The 12,771-nt window shown below is 60.3% G+C and overlaps 1 protein-coding gene across 8 annotated transcripts in view; it reads right to left on the bottom strand.

Annotated features, from left to right (window-relative positions):
* The window catches only part of GTF2IRD1 (GTF2I repeat domain containing 1), a 113,604-nt gene that overhangs the window by 22,437 nt on the left and 78,396 nt on the right, over nt 1-12,771 (bottom strand). For 6 of the 8 annotated variants that reach the window (XM_070484462.1, XM_070484464.1, XM_044746260.2 and 3 more), the window contains 5 exons: nt 12,059-12,108; nt 11,801-11,857; nt 10,330-10,413; nt 6,561-6,744; nt 6,029-6,057 (listed from right to left, as the gene is read on the bottom strand). In XM_070484462.1, the coding sequence (XP_070340563.1) occupies nt 6,029-6,057; nt 6,561-6,744; nt 10,330-10,413; nt 11,801-11,857; nt 12,059-12,108 (404 nt within the window). The remainder of the gene's footprint in view (nt 1-6,028; nt 6,058-6,560; nt 6,745-10,329; nt 10,414-11,800; nt 11,858-12,058; nt 12,109-12,771) is intronic. The other 2 variants (XM_070484460.1, XM_070484461.1) reach the window with 1 other exon arrangement.

Here is a 12,771-nt window from a genome sequence, read left to right as displayed (position 1 = left end):
TGTCGCACGCTCCCGTCTCAGGTCCCCTGGACGTGACCTCGCAGCAGCATTTGGGCCCAGGAGTCACTCTCCTTCAAGTTTCTCACTTGGCTTCTGGAACACCATGCCCTCTGGGGGGGCCAGCTGTCTCACATCTCTCCAGTGCCTCAGTGCCGGAGGGCCCGTCCCGTCGTCCACACTCACAGCCGCTGTGACCCAGCTTCATGACTTAAATGCAGAACAGCCCCCAACTGCACGTCTCCAGCAGGACCCTCCCTGAACTCTAGATCAGCCCGTCCTGCCTGTCCACTTGGGTATCAAACTTGCCCATGAGTCAGATGCTGCCCCATTCGCCTCCAGCTGCTCATGGCAGATCTTTTCCTCACACCCCACATCCACTATATCAGCAATCCTGTTGGCCCTACGTACAAAATATATCCAGAGCCCCAGGGCCTTTGCACTGACTGGCTCCTCCCCCGGATGCTCCAACTGGCATTTCTACATGGCTCATACCCTCACCTTGTTCAGGCCTTATCTCTTGGTGCAGCCTGTCTAAAGCTGTTCTCCCGACAGGCAGTCCTGTTTCTGTTGTATTTGTCTCCATGGCACTTGTCACCATCGAATATACTATTTATTCTTCATCTGTCTCTCTCACTAGAATATAAGCACCACGAGGGTAGAGATTTTGGTCTATTTTGTAGTCTCAGATCTTGCTTGGCATAGAGCAGGCACTCAACAAATTTTTTTGGTACAGATAGATGAATCTGAAGGATTAATTGCGAGCCTAAAGGGTTACAGACAGGACCAATGTTATAGATGCTGGTAGCCAGAAGGGGGAAGCAAAGAGCCATCCAGTGTAGATGAAAGATGAGGGGGAGGAGAGAACGCGCATATGCTGTGTGACCTCTAGCAAGTTCCTTAACCTCTCTGAGCCTCAGTTTTCTACTGTAAGACTAGTTACTGGGGGAGATCACATGTGCTCAGATGGGAAGGCTTTGTAATTGGCAAATCATAAGCATGATGAGTATGTTAGGTGTCCACGGTGTGAGGAGTTACCCAAATGTCCCCAATGGGGGACAGGGCAATTACGTAATCATGATGCAGCCAGACGAGGGACTATTATAAAGTGCTTTTAAAGACATGGGAAAATGCTTTTGTTTTAAGTGTATATATAAATTTATAGAAAGAACAACAGATGTAAAATTAATAAGCTTGGGGAAAAATCTGGAAGAAATGTATCATCGTAAAAAGGAACAGCCATCTGGGGAATGAGATTTCTAAATTTCCTAAATTTATTTTTTCCTAAATTTCCACCACAGGCATGGGACCTGTGGCCCTGTGGCATCTGTTCCCGAGCCGGGCGCCTGGGGCTGTGAGGGCAGACTCCTGGGAGGTGTCCTCAGGCACCAGCCTCTCCGCCCTGTGGCCAGGCTCCCAGCTTACGTCAGCACTGCCCAGACAGGTGGGAGAGGTGGGAGCAGCCCAGGCTGGGGAAAGGAGCGACACTGGTGTGCCGGGTGGTCCACAGTGTGGCTACAGGAGCGACACTGGTGTGTACCCCTCCCAGCACCCACTCGCTTGGGCCCTGGGGTCAGGCCTGGCTTACCTCGGCCCCTTGCGGGAAGAGCTGGAGCTCACTGGGCACCCCAGCCCCCAACCAGGCCCTCCAGAAGCACGCCCATCCCTTGGGGATCCTGTGACGCCCGGGCCCACAGTGCCCCCCGCTGAGGCCTGAAGTCCCCCACCGACCTCCAAGGCTCGGTCCAAGTCCCCTTCCTCTCCAGCCCAGCACCTGCCCGGCGCTCAGCATGGGCAGGAAGCGCCACTAGAACCAGTGGGGAAACTGAGGCCCTGGGGGCAGATGAGCTGTACCCTGTTGGGACAACACCAGAAGCCTCCTAGGGTCATCTCTTTTGACCCAGAACAAAACTAGCCCAGCAGTGGCCATGCCCCGCCGCACTCCGGCGGCCACAGCTCCAGGAAGCATTAGGAGAGCTGCAGACTAGAAAAGCGGCCTATCTTCAAAACATCCTTCCCTTCTCTAGAATTCCTTCTCGGGACAGTGCTGTCAGAAAAGCTTCAGTAAGTGACCCAGGAAATCTCAGTGCCATCCTGCACAGGGTCTCTCCCCTCCACGGAAGGCCCCTCCGCCCTAAGCCTCACGCCCAAGGCCCTCTCCCCAGCACCCCCTCCTGCTGGCGCCGCCTCCCCTGGGCAGGGGTCCGCTCACGCTCAAACCCTCTGAGTGTGAAAGTGGCAGCAGGGGTGGGCTTCCTAGATGGTTCCAGGCCCCGGGGTCCTCCATGGGCAGGAACAAGGGGCATCTCTCCAACTACCAGAGAGGATGGATGTCCGTGGGTACCAATGGCACACACGACATTCAAAACTTGATGGGTCCCCGCTCTAACTTCTTGGCACTGTGAATGCTTCTGGAACTAGGCCACACGCTCAGGAAAAAGTAGATCCTACAAGGACTCAGATTAAGGTTCTGCCACTGTGTATGGGGCTTTTGGGAGGAATCTAGTTCAATTTCAGAAGAACAAAAAAGAAAATTCACATGTCTCACTTACACTTTTGAGTTTGCAGACTAACGCATATTCCACATTTTTAGAAGAGGGTGAGAGAAAAAAGAAAAGTCTCTGGAAGTTTCCACTGTGCCCAGGATAAGGCCTGCCTCTTTGGCCTAACATGCCGCACCCCCTGAGCCTGGCACCTCCTGGCTGCGCTGACTCCATCATCCCCCACTGGTGCCCCAGCCACGTCCCCTGGACACCGCCCTGTGCCTTCCCTAGGCTGTGCCCTGCGTCAACACCACACATAGTTCTGCTCACCATCAGTCACCAGCTCAACGTCACCTCCTCCAGGAAGCCTTCCTAAGCCCCAGGGATAACAATAACAACCGCCAGCCCCACTGTGAAACACCTTACAAAGGAAAGTTGGTAAAGGAAGACTTTACAGACCTCTCGCCCAAGCGTCAGGACGATGCCTGGGCGCAGCAGGGGGAACAGCCCTCCAAGCTCACCCCCTCCACCCACCGTGCATCTAGTTCAGGCCACGCGGAGGACAGGCATGCCTCTCTCCACCTGACAGAGGAGGGACACGAAACCACATGCCCAGCCATACAGCTGGTTAGAGGGGCAGGGATTTGGACCCGGTCCGTCTGGCACCAGTGGTGCTTTCCCACGGCCCACATGCTTCCTCGGTCCCGCGATCCCAAAGTAGCTCGCAGCCGCTCCACCACACGGCCAGGGCACCCGCCTCCCGCACGGCCCACTGCCCTCCAGACCTGGGGCCGGGCTGTAGCAGGCCTCCGCGAGCGCCCGCCGGAGGGCTTGGGAGCAGCCTCTCTGGGGCGGGAGCAGCCCTCGACAGCCTCTGTGAAGCCTTGGAGGCTCCTGGGAGCCTGGACACCTTCCCAGCCCAGTCTGACAAGTGGCTGAGGAGGCGTGGCGCCAGCCTGCCAACCCACTGCTCGGGCCCCTCCAGGCGGACACCGGGCCCAGGTGCCAATGCCCAGAAAGGCGCTGCAGCTCTCTCCCGAGGGCTGTGGCCAGGGCCGCTTCCCCGTCGCCTCTTCCAGGCAGCCTGCCACCCTCTCCACACCGTGTGGGTAGAGAAAGCACTTCCACAGGTGCATGCTGCACAAAGGAGCCAATGGGAAGGCCGATGGGCGGGCAGGTGGGTGGACGGCTCAGAGATGGTGGGCAGGAGGTCCCCATGGGGCAACGGCTGAGATTCGAGAAGCTGTTCACACAGCAAGACTGGACGCCAGCTCCCTAGGCCGGAGGGCGAGCCCCAGTTGGTGGAGGAGGCCACGTCCCGAGGGGCCCAGGAGCCCTGCGGTCTGCGTGAGGCCTGCTGCCCCCTGCCCCAGGGCTCCTCCCCGAAGCCTGGCACTCCACCGTCTGGCGCAGGCTCCACAGTACAGCGGCCACCCGCCATCGGGGGCCCCTGGCCAAGCGCAGGGAGCCGGGCGCTGGAGCCACAAGTTCCTTCGCTACAGGTGGGGCATCCCGGCAAGGCACTGAGCTTCCCTTGCTTCAGTTTCTTCATCCATAAAAAGGGGACAGAAAAAGATGACAGCGCTGCACGCTGAACTGCCAGCCCGGCACACATGAAGTGTCATGAACGGCTCTTCCTCTTCTGCTTTCCAATCTCATTAAAAACGTGCGTGCCCCTCGAGCACGGTATCTTCAGGCCTCCACAGGACCCTTCCTTCCGGAAAGGAGGGGTAGGCAGCGGAAGGGAGGGTGCAGAGGGGAGGCTGACAAACCCCCTCCTGCGTCTCTGCTCTCCCTCAGCAAAGGGGGCCCGGCCAGGCAGTGGAGGGAAGCTGACTTGGTGGCACTCAGCACCGATGTCTATCAGCCTGGAGATGGAAGCCAGCGGGCCTGAAACCATGGATGGGGCCTGGGGCCTCTGCCACGGGGCAGGTGAGCGGACCACAGACTGCCCACCATGGTCCTAGACCAAGGCTGGCCGAGACGGTCCAGGGGCCACGGGGGCACCAGGAAGGTGTGTGTCCTGGGTTCTGTGGCCGATGAGAAGGGAGCTGTGCTGTCCACAGGCCTGGGATGGCCATCCCTCTCCCGCCAGGCCCCACTGTCCCCAGCTGGCTTCCTGCGGAGGGACTCACCTCCGATGTGGCCGTCCCAATGGCGCAGCCCCCGGTTCCACCCCGCCACGGGTGTGCGAGAGGGATCTGGAGCCGCACGGCCAGAGCTCCACAGCACGGGCCTTGAGGCCTCGGGGCCACCTGCTGCCGTGTGACGCAGGCACATCGCTGACACTCCAAGCCTCTCTTTCCCCTGCAGGTCGTCCTTGCACCTACCTCACAGGTCTGCGGAGTGACGAGATGCCCCCTGTGTGTTCATCGCTGTGACCCGGGGCCTAAAACACCGCATGCCGAGGCAGAGCCTTGGCAACACGTGCAGGACCCCAGGCGACATGGCCGGCGCAGCATCTGACACCTGGGCATCTCCGGGCACAGTCCCACTGGGCTGCCATGGCCACCGTCTCCGCCTCACTGACATCTGCTCGCTCCCACACTGCTGAGAGCTCTGGAAAACCACCTCTGGGTGGCCTTGGACCCCTGCTGCTCACCCACCAAGCATGTCCCTCTCCCCCGGTCTTCCCTGAGGCCCAAGGGAGCTGCCCATCACTCCACTCCCATGAAGTCTGTCCCCTCCAGTGTGATGGCCTCTCGCCCCTTCTCCAGAAGCCCAGCAAGCCAGGCCTGGGCACAGGGAGTGAGCAGCTCCAGGGAGCAGGGTGCGTGGCCCTGAGGCGGGGGGGGAGGGACGTCACCGTGGCTGTGACATCAGATTCCTGTCCTGCAGGTCCCCTCTGTTCTGGGCACGGCCGCTTGCCCGCTCCCAGAACATGGGCACGGCCTCCCCAAGGGCAGGGCTGGCTGGCCTCCTGGGGCGGGGTGGCCGGGCGCCCTGTCTCTCTACACACAGGCTCTAGGTCATCAGGTCAGTGTGTGCAGCTTCCTCCTGGGAGGCCTGGAACACTCACAAGGTGGCTGTGTCGCCCCCGCAGGGACAACTCTGCTCATTCAGGGTGGGGAGGGCCAGGACTCAGCCGTGGAGGAGACGCAGGGGGATGGATGCCTCGAACAGGGGTCAGGAGGCACATTTACCATCTAAGGGTGGTAAGCCACATCTTACCACCAAGCTGCGGTCTCCACACAGACGCCCTACCCTCTGAGACCAGGAACCCACCCGCCATCAACCTCATCCACTCAGCGAGGTCAACAAGGCCCCTTAGGTCAGGAGCAGTCGGGGCTGGGTCCCCCGAGCCCCGGCTGAGTGAAGTTTAACCGTCGCCAGTGCCATCCCATCCCCGTCACTGTCCGGGTTCCCGCCTCGCCTTCCTCCTCCCACGTGGACAGGAGCCAGGTGAGCGGCAGGGCAGAAGGGCAGCCTGGCTCCCGCTCCAGGGCCCAGACCCGGGGTCCCACGGGGAGCTCAGCTCCAGCCTCAGGCACCAGCACTGTGGCCGGCCCCCCATGCCAAGTGGTCCCCCCACAACAGGCGCCTCTTACCAGGCTTTGGGATGAGTCCTTGGAAGGGCCTGGAAGAGAAAGAGAGACGGAAGTGTCGGTGGGGGGCGGGGGGCCTGGGAGCTCATGAGAACTGTCTACCGCCTCAGAATCGGCATTTTAACAAGATGCTCGGTGATTCACGTGCACAGGCGGGACACTGTGACTGTGGCAGGAAGGTGACAGGGTGTCCTGCTAGCTCTGCCCGGGCTGGCTCTGCAAGCTTGGGCAAACCACTTGTCTGGTGTCCCCCCTCCGAAGTGGACGAGTGCCTCTCCTGGGGGCTATGGGCAAGAAGGGCCCACGAGGGCCGCCTTGCTGCGGCGGCTGAGGTTGGGGGTGGGTCTCACCTCTGTGGGGCTCCCCGCAGCCCGGCTGGCCTGCAGCCCCCCTCAGCCCCCCGGGATGGTGCTGGGAGAGCTGTCTGTCCAGCAGGGAGGGCAGGAGCCCAGCAGCACCGGCCGGAGGGAAAGGCCAAGGTCCCCTGAAGCAAGCCCGCCCACACTGGTCTTGCCTCCTCCCTCCCCCGGGGTACCTGGTGACCGTGAACTTGATCTTGTCGGCCACCGCAAGGATCCTCTCCAGGTTCTGGGAGCCGAAGGTGCAGGGCTTTCGGAACGGGATGCCCGGGGGCAGCCCCTCGATGATCACTGAGCCGGGGTTGCTCTTGATCCGCTTGTAGGGGACCTGCACCGGGTACTTGATGCCCAAGGCTTCCCCTGTGGACGAGAGGGACAGAGGAAGTGCTGTCAGGAGCCAGAGGCGATGCCGGCGTGTGGGTGTGACGATGCTCCGCGCACGAATGGGACAGGTCACGCACACAGGGGTGTGAGAAAGCTGTCGTGTGGCACGTGGAAGGGCGCGGCCGGTGGAGGATTGGGAGTCAGGGGGTGTGTGGTGCAGGGCCAGGGCCGGGCGGAGGAGTGGGCGGGGCAGGTGTGGCCACAGCTTCTGGGGAGAGGACAGCAGCTGAGGCTGCTCAGCCTCACAGCCTGGGGACCGAGAGCCCGTCTCGAGGATGGCCCTTTGGAGGCACAGCCGGCCCTGCCTGCTCAGGACCGGCTGGCTGGGGGGCAGACTGCACCGGGAGCAGGGAGCCGGTGGAGGCCAGCCAGGGGCGGCTCAGACCCCGGGCCCTCCTCCTGCGTTGGGCTCTGGCCTCATTCCTGGCACCAACCCCCTGTGGAGGGCTGGGCCTGCCCACCCCAGCGACTGCACTCGCTCTCACAAGTGGCCTGGGGGCAGTCCCGGGGAGGGGTGGCTGCTGCTGCCCCATCCTCAGCCTGGGCCATCCCTGAGGCTCCCCCCTGTGGTCCCTGCCCGTGGGGGCAAGGACCCCATGTAGGCACTGCAGCCCTGGATGCTGTGAGGCTGGCATGAGCATCCATGGCTCCCCGAGGCTCAGATGGGTCCACCCCTGGAGCCCCTCCTGGACCAAGGGAGGGAGCTCACAGCACCCCCCAACCCAGGGCTTGTTGAGAGACCCACCCCAGGGTGGCAGGATGCTTCCTATGATGACACATTGCAGAAATCTCCACACGTCTCAGCCCTGGGAGGAAAAGCTCGACTTTTTCTGTGCAATAAACTAACGTTTTCTCATGGACACTGGGAATGGCATAACTGACCTCCTTCCCCTTTTGCTCTGGCTCCCAGGAAACTCAGAGCCTGATTTGTGCCCTGCATCTAGCAAGGACAGAATTTCTGTGTCTTCCTGCTACCCCCGGCTTCTTGCCATGGCTCCAGCCTGTCTGTTTTTTCTACAATTGAGATAGAATTCACATACCATAAAATTTACCATTTTGACGTGTATCCAGCGGTTTTTAGTACACTCATGAGGCTGTGAGATCACCACTATGTAACTACAGAATATCTTCATCGTTGCAAAGAGAAACCCCATGCCCTGTGCAGTCACCCCCATGCCCTGGCAACCACTAATCCACCTTCTGTCTCCATGGATATCCAGCCCGTCTTTAATTCCTTATCCTGACTTTGCTGCTGACAAGTTCATATGCCATTGCAAAGAGATCCTTTTTGAAATGAAAAAAAATCAGACAGAAAGGAAAATTGACCCCCACAATCAATGAGAACCCTGTCGTCTCTGCCTCTTCACCTCTCGCCTCCAGAACGGCTCTTGCTACCATGACCGATGGCCGCCATGTTGCCAAATCCAGTAGCCAATTGTAGTTCTTTCGGCAAAACGCGACATGGATGACCACTCCCCCCACCCCAGCCCTCTCCTCGGCGTCCGTCTTCCTGGGTTCCCCTCCTTGATCTGCCCTCTAAACGCCAGGCTCCTTGGCCCTCAGTTTGTAGCCCCAGGAGAGCCGATGGGTCATCTCCACTTATCCCCCAAACACCATCCAAAATGGAGCTCACCATCTTCCCCCTCCTCCTTGGGGAGGACACTGCCCCTTCTTCCTGGCTGGCAGTTTCGGTGTCCACCTGTCTCGAGTGGCCCAGGGGCTCCACTCCCTCCTTCTCCCTTGTCACAGTGACAGGTCCAGGTAACCCCATGAGCATGTGGCGGTTCCCTGTCACAGGGACTGGGTAAGGAATGGACATATGACTCAGTGAGGATCAATGAAAACCAAGTGGTGGGCTCAGGGAATTCTGGGAAAGAAACGACCTGGCTCTCTTGGGAGCGCCTGTGGAAGAGCCAGCCCTCTCCCTTCCAGGAGGTGCAGGCGGGCTGTCTGGACTGCTGTGGCCATTCCGTCAGCAAGCAAGAAGCCAGCCTTAGGCGATGCTGAGACGGTGGAAAGATAACAAGGACATCTCTGAGCTGCTGGATCCAGCTGATCCTGAAGGCCACCCTACTGCTGGACTTCTCGTGTTACGAGCTATGGTTGATTATACAGTCCCAAGAAACCTGCAGCAATATTTCTCTCATCCCACATGTTCCTCTCTTAACAGTGTACCATCAACACTCCCCCACAGAGAACTAGGACCTGTGTCCCCTCCCCTTGAGCCTGGGTGGCACTGTGTAACTGCGTCGACTAATAAAGTATGGCAGAGGTGATGCATGGCCTGAGGCTGGGTCATAAAGGGCAGCAGCTTCCACCTGGCTGGGAATCCAGCTACCTAGAGGCGCTGTGCTGGAAAGCGACGTGCAGAGATCACATGGGAGTCGAGCGAGATGCCTGAGGGGCCCAGCTGCTCCAGCACCAGCTGGTTCCCTGCCCGGGGGCCACACCTGCAAGTGAGGAAGCTGTCGGGATGGCCTGGCCTCAGTCACCTGACTGCAACCTGGGGAGAGACCCTGAGCGACAGCCACCCAGCTGAGCTGCCCCCGACTTCCGGACTCACTGACGCCCCAAGGGATAGCGAACGGTCACTGTCATTCCAGGCTGCTGTGTTTGGGGTGATCCTTCTGCAGTCCCAGTAACTGCATCAGGAGCCCATTCACCCCCTTACTGGTGAAGCCAGCTTGAGTTTGTTTTTGTTCCTCGAGACCAAAAAGCACCTTAACGGACCCTGGCTCATCTTCCTCAAGCTGGGACTCGCTCGGCCTGGCTGCCTCCCCTGCCTGGCCAGCGCAGCCCCAGGGACTCCAGCTGAGGCACATCTGCCCCCAGCTGCTTTTCTCCAGCACCGCCAGCATCTCTCTCGCCTGAACTACGGCTCCAGCCGTGGAGCTGGTCTCCCAGCGTCCCTCCCTGCCCTCCTGCAGCCTTTCATTGTCCTCACTGCAGCCAGGAAGACACTCTACCAGTACACCTCCAGCCACTTCTGTCTTCCCAACAAAATACAAAGCAACATCACGGTTCCCTCCAAGGCCCTGGATGACTGGGCCCGCCTCCTGGCCAGCTCTACTGGGCTCCTCTTCTCCCCAGCCACTCTCATGCTTCAGCTTGCTGCCCCTTCTTAGAACAAGCCTCAGGGCCTTTGCATGTGCTATTACCTCAGCGACAATGTCTTTCCTTCCCACTCTGCTTGAGTAAGTCCTCACTCATCCTTCAGTTCTTTCTTCAGAGGCCTTCCCTGGCTCCCAATAAAGTAAATACCCAAATTGTTCTCTCGTGAGCAGCCTGATATTTTCCTGCATAATGGGACAATTCCTCACTGTTACTGGATTCTGTGTATAGCTTTTGAATCTGTGTCTCACCTCACTGGTCGACACGGCCCACGAGGGCAGGGTCTGTGTCTGTTATATTCACTACTGTCTCCCCGGTGCCTGGTGCATAATTAGTGCTCAGAAAGTATTTGTAAGTGGATGAATGGTTTTCCCAGAGTGATCACGGCCAGACCTGGGAAGCTCCGGCCCCTGGCCCTGCCGTCGTCCCTCCCCTGCGCCCAGGGCTTACCGTATTTCTTATTGAACAGGTCCTGGACCTGCTCCCTCAGCGTGTTGGCGATGTCGATCCGTGAGAGTCGGGCGTCGTAATTTTCTGCAAAGTGAAAAACAATTATGGATTTGAGCTGTTAAATTAAAAGGCACTTGGTGACTTTTAAGGAATACGATTTCCTAATTATAAGGAACTCCTTCTCTAGCAATTATCAGCTCCTCGGAGGGGGCCCCCCAGAGTCCTTCAGAACCAATATCTTCACAGAGATGGGTTTTTCCAGAAGGACTCACACCGTTGCGACAACAGCAGTGAGTCAGAAATTAAGTTAATTGTTGACATTTGAAAACTGCCAAACCAATAAATAAGCCCTGGAGGTGAGATCCACGGGAGAGGCAGGGGTCCCTGACAGTCGGTGGGGAGAGGGGCAGAGGGCACAGCTCAGCCAACGGGGCGGCCCCTCAAGGCAGAAGCTGGCCTGGCACCTCCCGGGGCCACTCCCTCACCCAAAGGGGCCTGAGAAGGAGCCCGTGTGCCAGCACCGCCCTGGGCCCCGGGCCCCTGATGCCGCGAGATTGCAGCCCGGCTCTGCTCCTGGGCAGAGAGTAGGGGCCAGGTGGGAGTGGATCTCTGGGCTGTTGGATGGAGGGAGTGAGGACCCCGGTCTGCTAAAAGGGCTGGGGATGAGGAGCCATGGTGTAAGGAGAGATATGAACTTCTCTCATGACAGAAAGTTCTAGAAAGGAGTGAGAGAGACTGGGCAGTGAGCAGCTGCCCCTCCAGGATTTGGGTCTTCTCTCTCTGGGTTCCCCCACTCCCAGGGCTGGCCCTTCCTGCCACTGGTCTCACTGACCCCACTTTCTCCTCAGAGCCACAGTGACCACCCAGGGCCACCTGGGGCACCCACCCGGATCACTCCCAGCCACATCCTGGAGCTGCCCCGGCAGGCATGGGGATGGCTGTTCTCAGCCATGGCCCCGCCACGGATGCCACACTTGATCTTGCCCAAAGGCGGAGAAGCAATACAATCCCCGTCCCTGATGGGAGGGCCGGAGGAGCCCCCTGGCTCTCGCCCGACCCCCGCCTGCTTGTTTCTCTGTTTCTCACACCCAGTGGCCACTCAACACCTTCACTCAAGGCAGCCCCCTTCCCCGTCTCTCCCTGGGCTCCCTCCTCTGCCCCCTCCCAGCCGGCTGCAGTCCCCTCCTCCAGAGAGCCCTCCTGGCCCTTGGTGCCCTGTCCCTCCTCTGGCGCCAAGGCACGAAGGGCTCGGCGGGTGGCCAACACACGGTGGGCAGCTGGCTGGCTCTAGCGCCCTGGGCCCCACTGTCCCCACCCCAGCGCCCCCCACGGAGCCCCTCCCTCAGAGCTGGCAGGCAACAACCCTGCCCCGGCTGCCAACCCCTCCCACCCCAGCCTGGCCCTCCAAACCCCAGCCAGGTCAAGGTTCTGGCACCGGGACAGCTGACCCCCTCCTGAGCTGCCACCTTACCTTGAAAGCCCTGCCTCTTCAGGCTCTCGTCCACCAGAGGGTCCCCGGAATCCCTCTCTGGGGGCGGGGGAGAGAAGCCACATGAGCAGGCAGCTCCTGGGACCCGGGGACAGAGGTGGCATCTGGTGGGGCAGACCCGACGGGAGGGTGGTGGGGGAGTCGTAGGGGAGGAGGGGACCAGGACCGAGGAAGCAGGAGGAGGGTGCTGGCACAGGCCTGGGACCCCCCAGTGCCCACCCGTGACCCCGAGCAGGGTACCTTGGCTGTCCGTGACGGGCTCTTTGACTCCCTCGGTGAGCAGTTCGGGCCTGGAAAATACCACCAGCAGGGCTGTCACCAAGGTCGCTCCAGACCCCCTGGTCCTGCTCACCTGCCTCTCGGGGCCTCAGTCTACAAATCCATGCAATGGGCGGCCCCCCGCCCCCCGTCCCCCCCGCTCTGGACAGCCCAGGTCTGGGTCCCTGCCCCAGCTCCCAGCCCCGGGCAGCTGTCCTGCTGACCCAAATGGGAGATGTGGCGGCTGCGCTGGGCTCTGAGGATTCAGCCGGAGCAAGAGCAGCCCAGCCTGGTGCTGAGAGGCTGACACCCTCACCTGAGCTCCAGGACCCTGTATGTCTGCCACCGCCCAGGGCAGAGACGTGGTCCAGGGGGCTTCCCACAGAGGGGACTTGAAGTGTGGAAGCAGTCGGGGCTGACTGGGCGGCGAGGTCTCGGAGGGGCAGGCAGGGTCCAAGGCATCTGGCTGACACCAGAGTCGGGGGCCCTGGGGACCAGGCCCAGCTCTGCAGGGACGTCTGTGTCTCCACAGACTCCACAAGGCCCTTCCCAGCACAGGTCACCCGCCCCCTGCCCTTGAGGCGGGACTGTTCCCATGGTCCCGTCCATGTCCCATCGGAGGGCGAGGAGACTGAGGCAGCTGGACGCTGAGTCACGTGCCCCAGGGCACATGGCCAGAGGAGGGGTTAGACCTG

This window comes from Equus asinus, chromosome 14 (genome assembly GCF_041296235.1).
Source record: "Equus asinus isolate D_3611 breed Donkey chromosome 14, EquAss-T2T_v2, whole genome shotgun sequence".
NCBI classification, from domain to species: domain Eukaryota; kingdom Metazoa; phylum Chordata; class Mammalia; order Perissodactyla; family Equidae; genus Equus; species Equus asinus.
The sequence above is the reverse complement of the archived record's forward strand: the minus strand, read 5'-3'. Positions and strand labels throughout refer to the sequence as shown.